General features: G+C 48.4%; 1 protein-coding gene across 1 annotated transcript in view; it reads left to right on the forward strand.

Annotated features, from left to right (window-relative positions):
• Positions 1-5,801: 5,801 nt before the first annotated feature.
• PTCHD1 (patched domain containing 1) overlaps positions 5,802-17,643 on the forward strand; it is a 36,775-nt gene continuing 24,933 nt past the window's right edge. Inside the window, exon 1 of the mRNA XM_059466683.1 lies at positions 5,802-6,167. Within this exon, the coding sequence (XP_059322666.1) occupies positions 5,817-6,167 (351 nt within the window). The 5' untranslated portion in view covers positions 5,802-5,816. The remainder of the gene's footprint in view (positions 6,168-17,643) is intronic.

Consider the following 17,643-nt stretch of genomic DNA (forward strand, 5'->3'; position numbering starts at 1 on the left):
GCCAACATGCAAGGGAACAGATCCATCCTTCCCCTCTACTGATCTTTCATACAAGCAGAGGGAAAGAAAAAAGAAAAAAAAAAAAAGCAATAAGAAAAGGAAAAAAGAACAGGCTCACTGGCTCCCTGTCACATTCCAGAGGTTTTTTTCAATCTATTCATATTAATGGCACAACTGGGGATTTCTAGTTTTTGTATCATCACTGCCGGGAGCAGGCTAATGGAGCATCTCAGAGACAGACCACAGCTCCAGCCACACAGGGCACTTTCCTCCTTTTATTACACTCTGTAGAAGATGTCACACATGCTTTCCTTTAGCAGCCCTCATGAATCAGCAAAGAGCTGCCAGAGAGTGACCACCAGGGCACTTGGGAAAGAATCAGGTGCCAGCTGTCATATTTCTTGGTGATTTACATCATTTTTGTATATCTCTCTCTCCACTTGGAGGAACAGGCCAGAGAGGAGCATTTACATATTTGCATTTTACAGGACAGACTGCAAAGAAGAGATGTTGTCATGCAGGAGCAGGAGGGAAGATTTCTTTCCTGTCAGCAGATGCAAAAAGATATTTCAGTTGCTGTGAATTCTCCCAAGATCTGCATTAGCAAGTGCAATGTGTGGAGGGTGTGTGTCCTGTCACGGGTGGCAGCACGTCAGGGCGCCAGGGAGAGCAAAGGGCTCCTCCACAGCTCCTCTTCATCTTTGTCCCTCTCTTCCCTTCTGTTTGGTGAACATTAGGGGCTTGAACACACTGAAGAAAAGCTTCAACGTGACTGATTTTGTCAGCAGCCTGTTTGAGGGAGGTAATAAATCAGCCATCTTGAACTCCAGCAATGAAATCTGTGGATGCAGACTGCAAAAAGTGTGGCCATCCCTCGCAGGGTATTGTTCTGGTTTGTACACTGGGTTAAGAAAGCAGCTGTTCTTGAGACAGCCCCATCCTTTAGGACCCAAAGGACTCGTGTAGAGAGGGAATACACAGCCTGTGATGCTGCTTTGTTCTTCTACTTAATTTCTTCTTTCTCTGGTAGCACAGTTTAAAAAGTCACCTTAGTTTTGGGGTTTTTAAGCTCTGAGTATGCTGTTTGTGCCCATGATGCCCCATTCCTTGGTCCCAGCCAAAAGAAGGTGGGACTGAGGAGAGGAAAAGAGGCAAGTGAAGTTTCATTGATTAAATATAAACTACTAACTGCACTGAGACCAGCTTGCAATTTCCAAGGTTTCTTCTAGAAAGTCCTTTTTAGTATAAGAAAATTGTCATCCTTCTGGGAGAAATGCAGCACATAAGAGCAAAAAGAGTGATACTTTTGTATAATATTCCTACTGTGATGGAACCCAGCTGGAAATAAGGAAGATGCCTCCTTCTGCTTCATTCTTCTGCTAACTGCAAATGGACAAAAGTTGCAAGTTGAGAGGATCCCTCACCAATCAGCAATGGGAGATTAACTTTATCATTAACCTTGTCTGTGCCCTCACCAATTTAATTGGCATTGGCCCAGGTCCCAGACCTGAGGCCAAGAAATATAGAGCAGAGTTTGGTCGGGTGATGCAATGAGAGCCACTTCTCCTCTCCCCAGTCATCCTGGACTGGCTACATGTTGTCTTGATCCCTTGGCACAAAGCACAGGGTCTTTCCACATCACCAGCAAGACTTTCAGCCAGTATAAATGAGCACGACATAACCAATGTCAATAAAAATAGTTTTGCAGCTCTTAAGAGTCTAACCATAATTATTAAACTCTCCTTGAAATTTTTCTTCTTAGTTCCCTTTAAAAAAAAAGCCTTTGTTACCCATCTCCTCACTGTGGTTAACCTCATTGTCTCCAAGCTCCAGCTGGAACCTGCATTACATTTTGCTCAGTGCCCTGTTGCAAAAAACATTCCCCACTGGCAGCACTAAATCCCCTGCACATGCTCCTAAAATATCTTCTGTGGTTCCTCATGCCTAACTAAACAATGCAAAACCCTGATTCTCTGCATACCTCCCACAGCCATCCCAACTGCTCCTGACACCTTTCCTTTCCCCTAGGCCCTCTTCACTCATCTGAAGTTACTCATCAGGAATGCCCTCCTCCATCACTTCTCTCAGTTTTTTCTTTCATTGGACCACTTTTGGGGAGTTAAGAGAAAGAAGTTATTTTAAATAAAACCTTGTCAACTTCTTCCTCTCTAAAACTTCCCATCATAACAAGATTTGAGCAGATGCATAAAGATATGCTCATTTCTGGATGTTTAAGTCATTCTCAAGCCCTCTGGCCTGGGCTGCTGTTGACCATGACACCATGGCCTCATGCTAATTTACATTACCTGTTTGTCCTTGAGAGCCTCTGAGCGTGCGTCAAGGCAGTCTTTTTGCAGGGATCTGAGAGTCAGCAAATGCTCCCCAGCAGACAAATCTGCTCTTGAGAGCAGACTGGAACCCTGTGCAGATGCTGCCTTTGAGTCACATCTTCCCCATCTCCCTTTTATACTCTGTCCCCAAAAGTAGCTACCCTGAGGCGTTTGCTTTGAAAGGACATAATCATATTGTTCCCCCCTCATTATCCCTATTCCCAGCATCTGCACCTCATTGTATGGCCATCTCTTCCCATCATTCTCTCTTAATTTAGTTTGGGAACTCTCTGGAGCAATGAGACATCATTATCTATTTTGTAAAGCGCCATTCAGAGCCGTGGCAGAGTGGCACACATACGTGACAGAAATCCTACCTTTCCCTTTGCTCCAGAGGAGATGCAGAGCAGGGGAAGCTCAGTGCTCACTGTGCAGCATGTGCTGCCAGCTCTCCCCTACAACACAGGCAAGAGCTCACCGGGCTTTGGTCTCCACAGAGTGCTGTGGGAGGTGTCCAGCTGTTCCCCTCCTGACAACCACAATCCCACAGAACACATTTGGATGGCAATTTCTGGAGTGCCAGAGCAACGATGCTCAGTAGCAAGGTGATTTCACCACCTGCAAAGTCAGGAGTATGCAGGTTTCCCTGCTGGCTTGGGAACATGCACAGGGTGCCTGCAGCATTGTAATGTACTCAGTGCAGCTCCAGAACACAGCTGAGCTCCAGTAGCACATGTCAACATTCCCCTGTATGTTCCTCCCCACAGACAACCCCACAGCCAAAGGCAGGGCAATTCTTTGGGCCAAAGGGAGGAAGAATTTTGTGGAGTGAAATCCTGTGACTCTCTTTGGAAAGACATCATTTCCACTGTAGCTAACATTGCAGCCTGATGCTGGTTACAACAGGCAGTAAAACTGACACTGCTCTGGGAAGACAGGGGAACCTCCAGCAGAATTGCTGATGCATCAGTTTTTTCCTCTATGCCCCTGCAAAAATGCATATATATATATATTGTTAATGGTTGGGTTCATGTGATTCTTTGAGTCTTCCTGGGGTCACCTATAGCTTACCCAAAGTTAATGTGCTGAGAACTGGGTTAGATGTCAGATCATCAAACTAGTTTTCCTGAGATACCCTGGAGAACTGTGCATTGGCCACTGGATGGTTACTGAAACAATTAATAATCTCCCTTCCTTTTTAATAATGATAAAATATCTTTAATGGAGACCCAAAAAAACCAGCACAGATGATACTGCCTGCAGCAATGACAAAAGTTCTTTACTTGTTGCTAATGATGTAGAGCACCAGGAACATCCTGACGCTCCCCTGACACACAGAGGTGAGTAAGCCTGTGTTCAGATCTGTGCGCAGTCATGGCAGCGACGGGAAAGTGCTGGACTGGGACACAAGAGACCGGGGCTCTGAGCCTGACCTAACAGTGAATGGTCACCTAAACTCGGGTCCAGTCCTCTCCCATGTCTGTGCTTCTACGTCCACCTTTGAAATATTCTTTAAAATATATTCAAATTAGATTTTCTTTCTTAAACTTACGTAGGACTGATACAAGCAGTGGGGACCCACCTCTGTGGGAGTGGAGCCAGCAGGGGCAGGATCGTGTTACAAACCCCAGCATCCCTGCACAGGGCACTGTGGGTGCAGCTGCACTGACCTCACAGGCAGATCACTCCTGGAGGGATTCCTGGCCTTGGGCATGAAACCCAGAAGAACCAGGAGATGTTGGTTCTGACCTTGGCCGTGCTCAATCAAGCCACTCGCTTGCTCGCCACATTACAAGTGAAACATGGAAAGAGTTTAGCATTCAAGCTGTGTGACCTAGCTGTGAGGAGACAGGAATGATGTCAAGGTTTTGTACATGAAGCGTCCATGACAAAACATTAGCTTAGGTCATACACTACTGAAATGTAAAAGGGAGGATGACCCTAGGTTGTCAGCCTATCAACAACCAAAACAGGGAGGCACTGCCGTTTTATGCAGCAATACATGTAACAGCTATCAAACAGAAACTTCCTTGCCTCAGATTTGTACAACCACCGGCCTGGGGAGTAACTGGACTCCCATTACCAACACCTTTGGATTGGGAAGCAGCAGCCTGGGCCAGATAACAGGAATCAGCTAGGAATCAGCGTGCCCAAATACGCCAACAGCTAGAGCATTTGTGCTCGTTTCTGTTATTTAGATACAATTTGTGTTTAAAATCGAGGCCGTGCCCCCGAATCGCATCCGGTCTGTCCCTACACACAGGTGGGCAGCGCGCTCACCCACCCGCCGCCGGGGTTGCGGTTCGCGCTGCGGGGAGCGGCAGGGGAGCGCTGCCCGGGCACGGCATGGAGCGGCAGGTGCGGGGCTCAGGTGCGGGGCTCCCGGCGCGGGGCACGGCCGGGGCAGCTCCGGAGACGATGCCGGGTGGCCGGGGACCGTGAGACGGGCAGGGACAGACCCGCCGCCGGCACCTGCTTTCCCTAATGGGCATGTGCGGCGCTCGCACATGCCCACTCGGGCGGCGCGGGGCCGGCGGGCTGTGCCGCGCTGCCGGCGCCGCCGCGGTGGCCGTGCGGCGGGACCAAACGGGGCGCGCCGTCGGGCACCCCGGGACGCGGCCGGCCCCCGTGGCCGGGGGAAGCGCCCGGGCGTTTCTGGCGGCGGGTCCCCGCAACAAAGCCCCCCACGAAACACACGCGACTCCCCCTCCACCGGGGGCGGCCGTTCCGCGGCCCGCCACCCACCCGCCCGTCGGGGCCGCGGGCAGCCCGCGCTGCTGCCCCGTCGTCCCGGGGGCGGCGGTGCCGGCGGCGGCGGGCGGGGCCGGGCGGGGCGGGGCGCGCCGCGGCGTCCCGAGCGCGGCCGGCGGGCGGGCGGGGGCCCCGGCGGGAGGCGCGGCGCTGCGCCCGCCGCCCCGAGCTCGGCGCCGCCCGGCGTGGCCCCGCGCCCCTGGGTGGAGGGCGGCGGCGGCGGCGGGGGCGCCGCGGAGGGCTCAGCGCGCCCGCCCCGCCTCGCCTCGCCTGCCGCGGCCGGGGGATTAGTCAGCAGTCTGCGGGCAGCCCCGCTCCCGCGCAAACTCCGCGGCGGGGGCGGGGAGCGGCGCTTGCCCCTTCCCCTTCCCGCGGCGGGGCGGCGGCGGGGCTGCCCCCCCACACACACCCCCCGGCCGTCCGCGCCGCCGCTCCGCGGCGAGGGGCGGCGGGTTGGGAAGTCGGGCACCGAGGGGCTGGGAAACTCCTCTCGGGCACGGCGGCGTTGCGGGAGGACGAGCGCCCGAGGCGCCCCGCGCACGCACAGGGGCGGGCGGGCGCGCACACACACCGCACACACACGCACACGCGCGGCGGCCGCCCCCGGCCCCCCGCAGCCGCGGCCGGCGGGGAGGCGGCGCCCGGCGGGGCTGCCCCATGGTCTTGAGGGGGCCGTGGGGGAGCTGCGGGGGCCCCGGCGCGGCGCTCGCTCTCCTGCGCGCCCTCCGCACTAGGATGTTGCGGCAGGTCTTGCACAGGGGGCTGGGGACGTCCTTCTCCCGGCTCGGCCACTTCGTCGCCAGCCACCCGGTGTTCTTCGCCTCGGCACCCGTGCTCATCTCCATCCTGCTGGGCGCCAGCTTCAGCCGCTACCAGGTGGAGGAGAGTGTGGAGCACCTCCTGGCCCCCACGCACAGCCTGGCCAAGATCGAGAGGAACCTGGTGGACAGCCTCTTCCCGGTGAACCGCTCCAAGCACCGGCTCTACTCCGACCTGCAGACGCCTGGGAGGTACGGCCGGGTGATCATCACCTCCTTCCGCAAGGCCAACATGCTGGACCAGCACCACACCGATCTCATCCTCAAGGTAACCCCGGCGGGTCCCCCGGCCCCGAGCATCGCTCCCCGGCCCGGCCCGGCGCTCCGCATCCCGCCCCGCTCCCCGCACCTGCCGCCGGCACGGACCCAGCCGCGCATGCCGTGCTGTGCCCGCCCGGCTCGGGCGCTGCCACCGCAGCTCCCCGGTCACCTCCCTGCAACAGTTGGGACGCCAGCCCGCCGCGGGAGCCGGCACCGCGCTCCCCGCCCGCGCCGCGGGATCCGCGCTCTCCCTCCCTTTTTTTTTTGGTTTTTTTTTTTTTTTTCACCCCCACCCCCCATCTTTTTCTTTTTTCCCTGTTTTGCTTTTATTTGCTTTGGGTGAGCGAGAAGGGCAGTCTGGCTGGCTTAAATAATTTTTTGTTGTCTCTCCACTCGCATGGCAGTTGTGCTCCCGAGTTAGGGCATCTCGGGCTTTCATAAACTCAAACTTCAAAAACAGTTAGGTACCAGTCTATCAGGCTGCCGAGAATGGTTTAAGGGGCTGCTGCTGTGTCTGGACTGCACTTCTGCATGGAGAGGGGTACTACAAAACCTTCTTCTCTCTGCTCATCAAGGCAAATGACATAACTCAGCAGCTTATTTTTAGTGGGTAGTGTTTTTTTCCCCTCCACTCCCAGCCCACCAGCACCGGTTCCTTAGGTGAAGAGAAAATCCAGCCCAGCTGTAGACTGCAGGCATGGTGCAGCCTGTGCTGCCTGTTCAAGTTAGAGCGGGCAGCATCCTCCCACTTGAGCAGCACGGAGTGTGCAAGTCACAGTCTGACAGGACATCTCACTGTGCTATAGATCATAACATGTCAGAAACCTGCCTTTCTTCAAGCTGGTGGCCTAGTTTATGCCCCAGTAGTTTTGAGCAATCCTGGAAAGAAAAACAGGGATGATAGATGCAAAAACTTGAGTGTTAAGAGGGTCAAGTTCACTCAAGAGAAAGGAAAGGAACATTTTAATATAAGCAGAGGTGTGGCTAGCTCAATCCTGCACATTTTTGCTGTTGCCTTGTGGAAGCCCAAAAGATTTCAGCATTGGTTTGGTTTTTTTTTCCCTGAATGTCAAACTGTCAGCCCATATAAAAGCCAATGTTAATTCTTCTTTATCGCTTCAAGGAGTGTCTCTTCTAAAATGAAAAAACAGATGCAAACACCTATTGTAAGAGATTTCAGGGAGACCTCTCTCTTTACTAAACAATGAAATAACTGTTACAGTGAATTTATTTATATTTAATTTCCACTGTAGGCACATACAGAACTGTGGTACAGAGCCACAGAGTATTTTCTGTTATCTTTTTGACATATTACCCAACAGTAATGAGCAAACATTTAATGAGTGTCAACTCACTAACTACAGTAACAGCAATGTTACTGGTGAATGAGAAAACTCCAGAGAAATTATTTTCATTCCTTCATTTTCTTGCACTGTGAATTGCATTTGCATCCAGTATATGCACATTTACTCAGTCATAGGACAATAATGATAATGGATTTTTTCTCTGTACTGCTTTCTGTGGAGATCTGTAGTTTTATCAATAGCAGAGTGACACACATAAATGGTACTCAGAATCTTTCTGCAGGCAAACTTCTGCATGAGATTTATCATGTCAGCAAGAGAGGTATAACTTAGAAAGTTCTGTCAGTATTTAACACAGCCCCATTTTTAATAGACAAAATTCACGAAAAATATTATTTTTCTTTTAGTGAGATAATGAACACCATTGCCGTTTGATTGTTTAGACATTGTCAGACATGTCTGATGCATTATTTCCAACTCTCTACTTATCTAGTTAATTCCAGTATGTTTTGTGTAGAATGGATTAAGTTCCTGATGATGCTTCTGTTTGTGGGCAGAGGCAGGCTCAGGCAGCTGCCTGTCCAGCCTTGGGGATGGCCCATCCCATGGGCTGCAGAACAGCAAACAGGAGGGAGGGCTCCTAGCTCCCAAAATTGTTCTGTCTGTGGTGATCCAGGCCTACATCATCTGGAGTTAACAGGGCCCACCAAGGGAAGGAGAAAGGAAAAGGTGGCCATCAAGGCTTTCCTATACACCTTTGGTTCTGTGAAAGGGAGAAGGGAGCAAAGGCAGCCCCAGCCGCAGTCCAGAGCCAACCAGCTCAGAGGACTGTGCTTGTAAATAAGTGTCCTGGGTGAAACCACAGAGTAAATCCCACTCACGTTTCTGAAGCTGCCATGGAAGCACAGGCAGGGCAGAGAACCAATACGGCAGCTTTTGCATATCTTTCCTTTTCTGGAGGATGACCTCCCCAAGGGAGAGGTTTTGCTTTGGGATAAATGTCAGGTTGGATGCTGGCTCCTCCCACATGGCTGTTGCTGCATCTCCACCCACAAGCAGGAGGATGGGAGACACAGGAGGATGGTTGCCCCAGGCAGATGCTGGATGCTCTTGCAGCACATCTTGTTGGTTTCCTTACCTGCCATATCCCACTTCATCTGCCAGAGAGGGAGAAGAATGAGCCTTGAGCAGCTACAGCTTCCCCAGTCATGTGCCAAGGAAAGGGGATTTTCCCTGATCTAGGCAGAGGAAGAAGTCATCTTCTGTTACTGTTCCTGAGTAAAGGGATACAAAATTTTGGGCTCTGAGCGGTGGAAACTGAAACGTAGATGGTCCTGTCAAAAGTTCATCAGTCTAACATCCAAGTCAGTTCATTATTAAATGAAATTACTGTTATGGTGACATCTCTAACACACTCTGGTTAGCTCAGTGCGGCTCCTGGTGGGCACATGACCAGGCTGACAAGTCACCATGGCCAGTGCTGCACGATCCCTTGCTGCTGGCTGGGAGGGGGTTCTGGGCAGGCTCAGCCCCAGGACTGTCTCAGCCCAGGTCTCAGGCAGAGCTCCCAGAGCAGGAGCTGCTGGAGGGCTCCCACTGTCAGTGCACATCTGCCAGCGCCACACTGGCTGCTCCCAGCACAGCCCCAGGTCCTGATGGACGCACAAGCTGCTCCACACAGGGGCTCTCCTCCTTAGCAGAGAGGTGTGTGGCTCCCTTACAGAATAGTTTTGCTTTTGACATGATGCCAAGTACTCTTTTATTTCTTATTTTTGTGTAAATCTCTATCCATCGTTCTCATAGCTCCCTGTAAGTGCTTACACCATTCTAGGCCTGCCATCCCAACATTGCATTTCCAGCTGCCATAGTCATTTGCAGAAGGGAGAAATCTAAACATATCCTGTCTCGGGTCTTGAATAGGTGTTCCAATAAAAAGCCTTGGTAGAATCTCAGATATGGAAGAGATGCATCCTGAGACTGAGATATTGTGGGAGGACAATAATGAAATTTTACTTGCTGCAGTACCTGCTCTATAGCTGAGCATAGGTAACTGGCATCCTGTGCTGTTGTTGTGCAGGACGTTTCTTCCTCAAGATTTGTCTTTTGAGAGAGAGAGGTAGGAGATAAAAACCCCTAACTGAAGAAAGTGTGCTTTTACCCCTGCATTTCCAATGAGCGCTTAGAAAAGCAAAAATAATTGGGATACTTGATGTGGACCATCATGCAGAGGTTCAGATGATTATATAAGGTCTGTAGAAATTCTCTAAAAAACCTAGAATCCCACCTAAAAATAGTGTTACAACAGCCCCCCTATCATTTCATGGTGATATTTTCACTTGCAGCGAGAGACTTGTTAGGTTAAAGTTATACAAACTCGTGGGAATACAGACCTTGACAGATTTTTGAACCTCAGAAAATACATTCAAACTTAGAATTTGACACACCGATCCTTCTGATTCTGTTTATTCCTGTATACTTACAGTGAGTTAACTGCACCGTACTAAAGACTTTTTTGAATTAAAGATTTACCCTTTTTTGCAGAAAAATATTCTCTTTCCATTTCCATTACTGTGTTTATAACAATAACACAGTACTAATATTTTTTTGGCAAAAACTCCGCTTAAGATATCAAGACATAAAGATGAAAAGGGATTGAAATGTAACACGCCTTACTGAAGGGGATTGTATTTGCAGTTTCCTTCTATAAAAATCTGTAGATGACAAGGGGTTTTTTTCTTAAAGAAACCTTTACTAACTACAGATTTGTAGTGCTTATAGATTGCTTCTCTCCTAAACCAGGCATTATTTGATCTAGGTAACTGACTAAATATGTATTTGTACACACAAATAAAGTAAACTCAGTTATTTCTGTTTAAGGACACATTTATTTAAGAACTTCAGAACTTCTGATTGCTGCAGAACAAAACAGTTTAGCTCCAAAATCTCGCAGACCTCATACTTGTTGGGGTTTTATTTCCTCTCTCTGCTCCCTAATTATTCTGTTCCTGTTAATGTGTGTGTTGGCACGGTCTGTCTGTGGTCCTCACGGATTTCCTCACTTACTTTGTACGTGTGAGGAAATTCGTGGAGGAAACAACCCTGTTTAGAAATAACCACGTTCCCTTGTCTGTGGTATTCCCAACTGCTTTGCTGTACAAACACGGCACACTTTAACCATTACTTCCAAAGTCGGGGGAAGGGGGTTGTGATTGAAAGCTGGGTCTGTTCCAATCCTGAATAACACAAGGTATCCATTTTTTAGAAACTTTTGGCTACTCCTGAATGCCTGGACACAGGCAGTCAGCTGTGGATCTAGCAATGGATGTAGTAGGTCTCCACCTTCTCAGGGTAGCTCGGGCACTAAAAACACTTCTTGAGAAACAGGCAATAGAACACACAGTGCATTCTGCTGAAAACAAAATAAAGGATGAAGTCATGTCTTTAGAGCAAGGCTGTAAGATGAGGGGAAGAGTCCTAATACAAGAAAAACAAGGGTGTGAAAGCAGCAGAAGTGCAAGCCTGTTGTCATAGCAGCACAATGCTGCAGGGCTAAAATGTATCTTATGCGAAAACAGATGAGAATTAAGATACGCAGGTAAGATCCAGGCACAGCCAAGGAAGAGGGAAGGTAAATAGCACGTTGCAAGGACAGTGTGGAAGTGTGTGCAGAAACCCCCCTGAGCTCCAGTGTCAGCAGCAGCTGCTCCTCCGAGTGATTCCTGCAGGCAAGAGGGTTTGGTCTCTCCCGCAGGCGCTGGGCAGCGCCTGGAGCAGAAGTCCTAAAGTTGCCTGTGCCTGGGAGGATGATCACATCCCCCTGGTGCCCACCACCCCTGGCCCTGCTCCAGTAGCACCAGCCAGGACAGGGCCCCTCTGCTCTCCCTCCTGCGTCACTCCATGGTGTGATGCTCCCTGCCAGCCAAGCAGCCCGTGCTCAGAATGCCCAGCATCCCGTGTTGCCTTGCCTTTCCTGCCTTGGAAGGTCAGACTTTGCTTCCCCTCTATCAAGCAGAACACATGGAGGACAGGTGTTTTCAATAGCTGGCTGGATGTGTTATGTGTGCTGGGGGATCACCCCTCAGGGAGAGCCCACAAGGAGGCCAGGGACATCTGTGCATCACAGCCACCGAGACCAGGCCACCCCCAGGCAGTGCCACAGGGCTGAGGGAGAGCTGCCAGGGCTCCCCACTGACCACACTTGTACTTCCTAAAAGCTGGGACAAGGCCCTGCCTTTAAATTGGGGTTTGCAGCCAGAGAACCCCCTCTTTCTTATTGAAAGACAGAAGGAGGAGCCGAGTTGTTAAGTGAGACCGTGGGCTGTGAACCTGCAGCTATTAAGGTTTCCCTGCAGCGCAGAAGGGGCTGTTCCTCAGGCTTCTGCTTGGCAAGAGCCCCCTGAGAAGCAGTACAAAGATGGAAGGGTGTTCATGGAGACATCTGAAGCGCATGGAGAAAGCCACCCATGGTGGAACTGATGCAAGATCAGACAGAAGAGAGAAGTTTTGTTCTTTTTTCCCCATCATGAAAAATTGATCTTGTTGCCGCACACCAGGCTGCGCAGAGAGGTTTCTGCTGCCCAGGTGTCCTGTCAGCCAGCAGCAGTCAGCCCAAAAAACAAGAGTGGGCTTCTCTCGGTGGAACAAATTCAGGCAGATTTACAAGGTGTCAGAATTAAGATGGTATTGACTAGAAAAGCTTCTCCACTTCAGATTAGAAAAGAAAAATCATATCTAGCGATTTTCTGTAGCTACCAAGAAGACAGATGGAAATGTAAATGTACGCACATCTGCTGCTCCGAGCACTAATAGTTGTCCCTCAGTTGATGACTTGTAGTTGAACCATTTTTAGATTTTATTTTTCTGAAAATTGTTCGGAGAAAAGATAAATCCTTGTGGTTTAGACAGCTGAAAAAATTAGTTGCAAAAATAAATCCCGTGCATAATTAGTATCTTAGCGTCTCTTCAGGAAACCTGATTGTAGGACTGAGAAAAAGAGCCAAACTACTCAGAGCAATCCTTGCTGCTTGCTCTCCAGCTGTGACTTCTAATGCTTATCCCGAGCCATTAGGATCTGTTGGCTTCCTCTGCTGGCTGTGTGCAGGCTCCTCATCCCTTACTAGGCTGGCATGGCCAGCAGGCCACTGCCACCACCCTCTCTGAACCCCTGCCCTGGACCCACAGTCTCGGACTGACAGCAGGGCACAGCCTGGCCAGGGGCTCCCTTGCCCTCCCTCTCTGCACCTTCTGATGAAAATGCACTCTTGAAGGTTTAATTCTGCCCCTATCTGCAGAACCCACAGTGGAGATTTTTTGTAAATTAAGCTGGAAGCTGTGCAAGTCTTTTCCCTCTCATAACCTTTTTACGTTTTGACTGAGGCCACCTCTTGATGTGAATAAAAAAGTACACTGCAAAGGTATGAAATGCCAGAGATTACTGAGATCATAGAAGAAGTGGAGAAATTTATAGCTATCCATTAAAGGCATTTTCTCCTCTTCATTTTCCTTGGCACAAGTTACCTGTAAAAATTACTAAAAGAGTAAACCAGCATCTCATAAAAATGAAGTGTATATTTTAAATTATTGTCTTCATCCTGCTTTCTAGTTTTTCAGTCTTGAATCCAAACAGTAATAAAATTTTAAACAGTAATAGGTAATGAGTTCAGAGCCTTCCCAGTCTTTCCACCATAATCATGAGTTTAGACAATTTTTTTCTTTTTTTTTTTTTTTAATGAAAGCTGTGATTAAAAAAAAAAAAAAAAAAAAGGCAATACTTCAGGCTCCAGGACTCAGAAACAACAGACTTGGTGGTGAAAATGACAGCAAAAATATTCTAAGAGTGGCAACACTGAAAAGCAAAGCTAATATTGGATTTGAACCATCAGATGGAGACTGCAAGACTAAATAAGTCAAATAATAGCAGCAACACCAAGGTAATACGGCTTTGCATACGTGCTCCTGAGAGTTAAACAGTCTGCCTGCCAGATCACTGGCAGTGCAGGAGGACATTCATATATCTAGCTAGTTTTGTCTCATTGGCCATTCATTGACTGTATGTCAAGCACAAAGTATAGTCAAGTCCTTACAATGAGTTATGTCCTCAATAAACACCACATATCACTGCTCAGCAGCAAAACCAAACATATCTTTGAGGTATATATGATAAGCAGGAGGTAGCTGTACACATCCTTATGATTAGAAATGGTGTCTGTGGCTGACCCAGCTTCCAGGAGAGTCAGGATGTGTTTTCATGAGCTAGGCATGGGAGCTTGTTAAAGACTGAATGGTCCCACTGCATTTTGCTGTGGCTGTCACTGTGGAGTTTCCCTGGGAGCAAAGCTGTGCCACCAGCAAGATGAGATCCAACTGGGACACTGGTGGTTGGGTCCTCATCCCCTTTGCCCACAGATTTGATCGGGGTAGAAAATTATGTAATATGAGTTTAAAGGATTTCTGGGATTGGACCATTGTGCAGATGAATCAGCAGTTTCTAACCCATCCCTGCTGGGAAGGGATCTGTTTCCTTCACAGGGAGGCTGCAGACTTCTTTGTTACCTGATTAAATTAACAAAATTCTGGAAATACCTTCTCACTTTTGAATTAAAGGATTTTTCGACAAAGCAAAGGGGTACAGGTTTTTCTCACCCCTTCTTGTAGCTTCCTGCACCTTTTGCAGGGACTTAAGAATAAAAACAAGCTTTCCTTTCTGTCCTGACCATACATCTCCAAGTACAACCTTTTGCCTTCAGGCTCAGCTTTGATGGCACTGCTGAAAGTTGTGCCAAGCTCAGTTCAGAGGAGAGCTGGCTCATAGAGCCCAGTGTGGGGCTTGGCTATCCCAGGGCCCCCAAACTGACCCTACTGAGGGGCTCTGGCTCCCAGCACCTGTCTTCCTGTGCTGGTGGCAGAGATAGGAGGACCACCAAAAATAAAACAGTTGGAAGAACTTCCAGCCATGGCTCTCAGGGCCTGGTGCAAATGGCATAGCCCAGGATAAGTGGAAGGATTTTTGCTTCCTGGCGTCCTCCTGGGCCCATGGACAGAACCAGCTGGCAGGGAAGTGCAAATTCACCACCTCTCATCTGTCAGCTGTGCCACAGGCTTAGACATGGCTTGGTGGGGAGGTGTGAGACCAGTACAGCCCTCACCTGGAGATATTTGCTGCAAGGGATTTGTCTCCGGGTTGAAACCATCATTCTTCTCTGTCTAAAATAAATAACCAAGGGAGCATGGGACTTAAAGTAAGCAAAGACCAAGACCAAGATGTTACCAAATGCAAATGACTAAAGACTAAGGGAAAACACTGTTCTAGAAATCTCTAAGGTGGTGCAGGACACAGAAATACCATTTTCAGAAGGGAGAGGGGAAGTCCAAGGAATGATCACTGTTTAAACAATGGCAGAAGGAAGAAGTGGATGTTATTATTTCGTGTCTGAACACTTTCAGTGTTATTATTTCATGTCTGAACACTTTCAGGGACTGTGTGCCACTGTGGTGAGGGAGCTTAGGTGGTGCTGTGCAGTTCTCATGCTGCAGTGCTCTGGCATCTCAGCAGTGAGCTGCTTTTTGGTTCCTTGCACTGTTAGCTAGCTGAAAAAGCTGGGAGTGATGAGCAAGCAGTGCATGTCTCCCTTCAAGAAGAACCATTCATTCAGATTTCGTTATTCCTTTAAATTTCCCTTTCTCCTAATAGGATCAGTAAGGAGAACAGCTGGCTCAGTGAGGATCTGGTAGCCAGTCATTTGTCCCAGGATTAGGTGCCAGGTTTATTCCAAGTTAAATGGTTACTTGCTATTAGAAACCTCTGCACTGAGTAGTGCAATATGCATTATGCATTAGCATATTGCTGATGTTGTCCCCATCACACAACAACCCTTACCATCAGACTGAAGTTTCGTGGGGGACCTCCTGGTGTACCATAGGTAAGCCAAACTGCAGACTGTGCAATCCTGTGAACTCACAGGATGTGCCCTTGTAAGCTCTTGGAGCTTCTGTTTTCTGTGGATGCCATTCACCCAGGGTTATGGCTGTGGCACAGCTGAATTCCCAGCATGGCAGCAGAGAGAAGAGTGCCATGGGACTGCAGCTCTCCTCAGGGAGGAGGCAGCACCCTGTGGCTCTCGGGCTGCCACAGGCAAGCAAAGGCAGAAAGGAGAGAGAGGCTGCACCATGCTGCAGCACACCCTGCCCTGCGCTGAGGCAGCAGAGGGCTTTCCTAGCATCAGGTCTGAAAAAAAGTGCAGATAAAGTGTTTGTCTTGAGAAGGGAAGTCTGGGTCAGAATTCCCAGTGCTGAATCCCTGGGCATGCTGGTGCAGTTCTCAGCACCCTTTGCTGGGATGGAGGGAATGGCAAGCTTTCCTCTTCTTTGGCTGTTTGCCGCCAATTTGAGACCAAACATTGTGGCCATTGGCAAAGCTCAGAATATATCTCATAGCTACTCTAAACTGCACAAGCTTGCAGCCAGCTCCAGGAGCTGCTCAGCTGCCAGGATGTGCCAGGACACAGAGCTGTCTGCCTGCTTCCCTGTGCTCCCCAAAGCCCCGTTTCTGAGAGGTGGGATGGGCAGCACCTGCTCCAGCCCAGCGCGGTCTCAGGAGCACCAGGCCACTGCTGCAGAACAAGCTCCTCTGCCTGGAATGATCATTTGCAAGAGGGAAGGAGTATTTTAGGTATGACATTTCGTTTCTAGCCTTTCACTAAAGATGAAGTAATATCACTAAAGATGAAGTAATAGATGAGGTTATTTTATAAGCTGAATATTAGAAGAAAGTGCTTCAGATGTGGAAGGAAGCAAATGCTGCAGTGAGGCAGGGTGGGTAAATAGTAACACACACTGTTTGATAAAAGTTGCATGTCAGTTTAGTTTCTTCTGCTTTGTGTCACTCCATAGATCCTCTCTGAAGGAGTTGTATTGTGAATCTAATAAAGGCAGGAAATTCCTTCTATTCCTCCTGGTTTCCCTCAGCTGTGATCCTTTATGTCATGCCTTGTTTTATAGCTGTTGTCAATGAAAACAATTCAGTAGCTCCCACTGCAAAAAAATTAAAATCAGATATCTGTCTTTGATTTGGTAAATCAGGGCATTTTCCCCAAACTGTAGTCACATACAATAGAATTTGTACCCCAAAACAGCAGAACTTTGCAACTCCAAACTGAAAAGATGGGAAGTATTCCCCCATTTCTTTGTCATGTTTCTGCAAATATTTTATTTTGTTTTGCTTTAGAAGAAGTTGTGCAAAAGACTCTAAACTGTTGCACAAACAATTACATTTTTTCTCCCACCACAATGGAAAATTTTCCTTCTCACCATGGCCAGGTATCATGTTCTCACAGAACTATGAAAAAATTTGTTAGTTCAGTTCATTTCTCAAACTTATGTTCCTAATGTCAGTATTGAACTGTTATTTCTGTCAAAAAAATTAAAACTACTCAAAGGTGGAAAAATACACCCCCAAGCTGCTAGAGAAACAAGATGAGAATATAGGAATGTTGTAATCTTTGTCTGTATGATGTCGCTTTATCCTGTGGAATGGAGGCAACATAACTAAATTTATACCCATCACAGAGTGTGCAATGGAATCACAAAACAATGAGGTTGATGGTACCATATAAATTAGGAGGGGGAAGGGTGGCTGGGTGGGCTGCTGCAAATAAGTCTCAAATACCACACAAAAGTCACTATGATACAGGGGGTTAGCCAGGATTATTAGGCATTTTTTCCTTTGCCCTCAGAAGAGTGTATAAGCTTTATTGCTCTCCTGTACACTATCTTCTATTTTTTAAACAGTGTTTATCATCAGACAGAATGATACACAATAGCAAATTCAATATTTTTTTTTTAAACACTGTAACTCTAGCCTATTTGGGCTATTCTTTTGCCATATTTTATATTTCTTGTTTCTTCTATGTTGACTAAAATGGATTCAGAAAGGGTTACAAGAGTTTTCTGTATTTTTCAAGAAGAGGTGGTAATTTTTTCTGCCTTTCTCATGCTCAAAAAACTGAATATTTTGGGGATCAGAGCTCAGGCATGGCAAACTTGAGAAGGATGAGAAACAAAAAGGAAGGTACACTAAGACCTGCTACACCTAAATAACCTACAAACCCTAAAGTTAGGGGACCCTCACTAATTACCAGAACCTCTCAGAGAGAGCAAGGGAAAACCAGTGTCTGTCTCTGC

This window comes from Ammospiza nelsoni, chromosome 2 (assembly GCF_027579445.1).
Source record: "Ammospiza nelsoni isolate bAmmNel1 chromosome 2, bAmmNel1.pri, whole genome shotgun sequence".
In the NCBI taxonomy this organism is placed as follows: Eukaryota; Metazoa; Chordata; class Aves; order Passeriformes; family Passerellidae; genus Ammospiza; species Ammospiza nelsoni.